At 40.9% G+C, this 1,600-nt stretch overlaps 1 protein-coding gene across 1 annotated transcript; it reads left to right on the top strand.

The window, feature by feature from the left end:
- Positions 1-365: 365 nt before the first annotated feature.
- On the top strand, positions 366-815 carry LOC122742804 (60S ribosomal protein L26-like). The gene has a single exon (XM_043987314.1). The coding sequence runs from the start codon at positions 381-383 to the stop codon at positions 813-815; it is 435 nt and encodes a 144-aa protein (XP_043843249.1). The 5' UTR covers positions 366-380.
- The last annotated feature ends 785 nt before the right edge of the window (positions 816-1,600 follow it).

Below are 1,600 nucleotides of genomic sequence, written 5' to 3'. Positions count from 1 at the left end.
AAAAAAAAAAGAATATATTTAGAAAGAGCATGTATCATAATTCAGTGCCTGGTACATAGTAGGTGCTTAATAAATTATTAGACTGAATTGAACTTGGGGCTTACAGAAATATGACTACCACAGACAGAAAACTGATTTAGATGAAAGAATCAGAAGTAGCCTGAGAACCCATTGTAAACCTCCAGAGAGATTCTAGAAACTCAGGTTAAACAAATAATCGCCACACCTTGGTTTTCCACATGCATTAAGAGGTAATTGATGGCATGCCAGATCCTGGGAAGATCTCCTTGAGGATAAGGGTCATGTTTACACACTGGTGCTCAGGTCACTGAGAGGATAAATAACCATGTTGAAATAATTTATTTGGCTCTAAGGTCAAAATGAAGTTCAATCCTTTTGTGGCATCTGGCCGAAGCAAGAACTGCAAGAGGCATTTCAATGCCCCTTCCCACATATGGAGGAAAATTATGTCTTCTCTTTCAAAGGAGCTGAGGCAGAAGTACAATGTCCGCTCCATGCCCATTCGAAAAGCTAATGAAGTCCAGGTAGTTCATGGACACTACAAAGGAGGGCAGATTGGCAAGGTAGTCCAGGTTTACAGAAAGAAGTATATGATCTACATTGAGCGTGTGCAGTGGGAGAAGGCTAATGGCACAACTGTCCATGTGGACATTCATCCCAGCAAGGTGGTTATCACAAGGCTAAAACTGGACAAAGATCGCAAAAAGATCCTTGAACGGAAAGCTAAGTCTCGCCAAGTAGGAAAGGAAAAGGGCAAATATAAGGAAGAAACGATTGAGAAAATGCAAGAGTAAAAATTACATGGCTGTAATTAAATGGCTAGAATGGGGGGGGGGAGAATTTATTTAAACTTACACAACTTACCCCCAAAATTTGACAATGATCCTAGGGTTTTGGGTTTGGTTTTTTTTTTCATTTTTTTTTTTAAGGAAAAGAGTAGCTTTATATGGAATAAACAAACCTTCATCACTGAGCAAGGTGCCTGGAACGTAGCAGGTGCTTAATAAATGCTTATTGACCAACTGACCCATTACTCCAGAGACAGAAGGTTCTTGCTTTTGGTTTCCTGATTAAATCTATTGTGGCAAAATAAATAATAGGTTTAGCCAAGAAACCCAAAGCATGGATAAATGGGTACTTTCCTATGCACACCAGAACCTTCTATTCCCAGAGTAAGGCAGTCAGGCATTGTGCTCAGTGATAGGCATACAAAAAGAGGCAAAAGACTTCAGGGCGCTCACAAACTAAAAGGAGAAGACAACAAGCTGTATACAGGATAAATAGGAAGTAATAAACAGAAGGAAGGCATCAGAAAAAAGAGGGGTTCGGGGAGGCTTCCTGTAGAAAATGGGATTTTAGTTGGGGCTCATTGTCAGGGAAGGCAGTAGACAGAGATGAGGAAAGAAAGCATTTCAGACCTGGATAGAGCACCAGCTCTGGAGTTGGAAGGACCTCAGACACTTCCTAGCTGTTGTGACCCTAGAAAGTTACTTAACCCTGGTTATTCTGAGGGGGGGGAAAGTACATAACAGAGAGTAAGGTGTAGAAACACTGGAAAGTTAGGAAGAGGCAGAGTTAC

This window comes from Dromiciops gliroides, chromosome 2 (genome assembly GCF_019393635.1).
Source record: "Dromiciops gliroides isolate mDroGli1 chromosome 2, mDroGli1.pri, whole genome shotgun sequence".
Taxonomy (NCBI): Eukaryota; Metazoa; Chordata; class Mammalia; order Microbiotheria; family Microbiotheriidae; genus Dromiciops; species Dromiciops gliroides.
This window is presented reverse-complemented; position numbering and strand designations above follow the sequence as displayed.

Excerpts from the sequence above, each read along its gene's own strand:
- LOC122742804 (XM_043987314.1), top strand. The coding sequence starts at position 381 with ATGAAGTTCAATCCTTTTGTGGCATCTGGCCGAAGCAAGAACTGCAAG.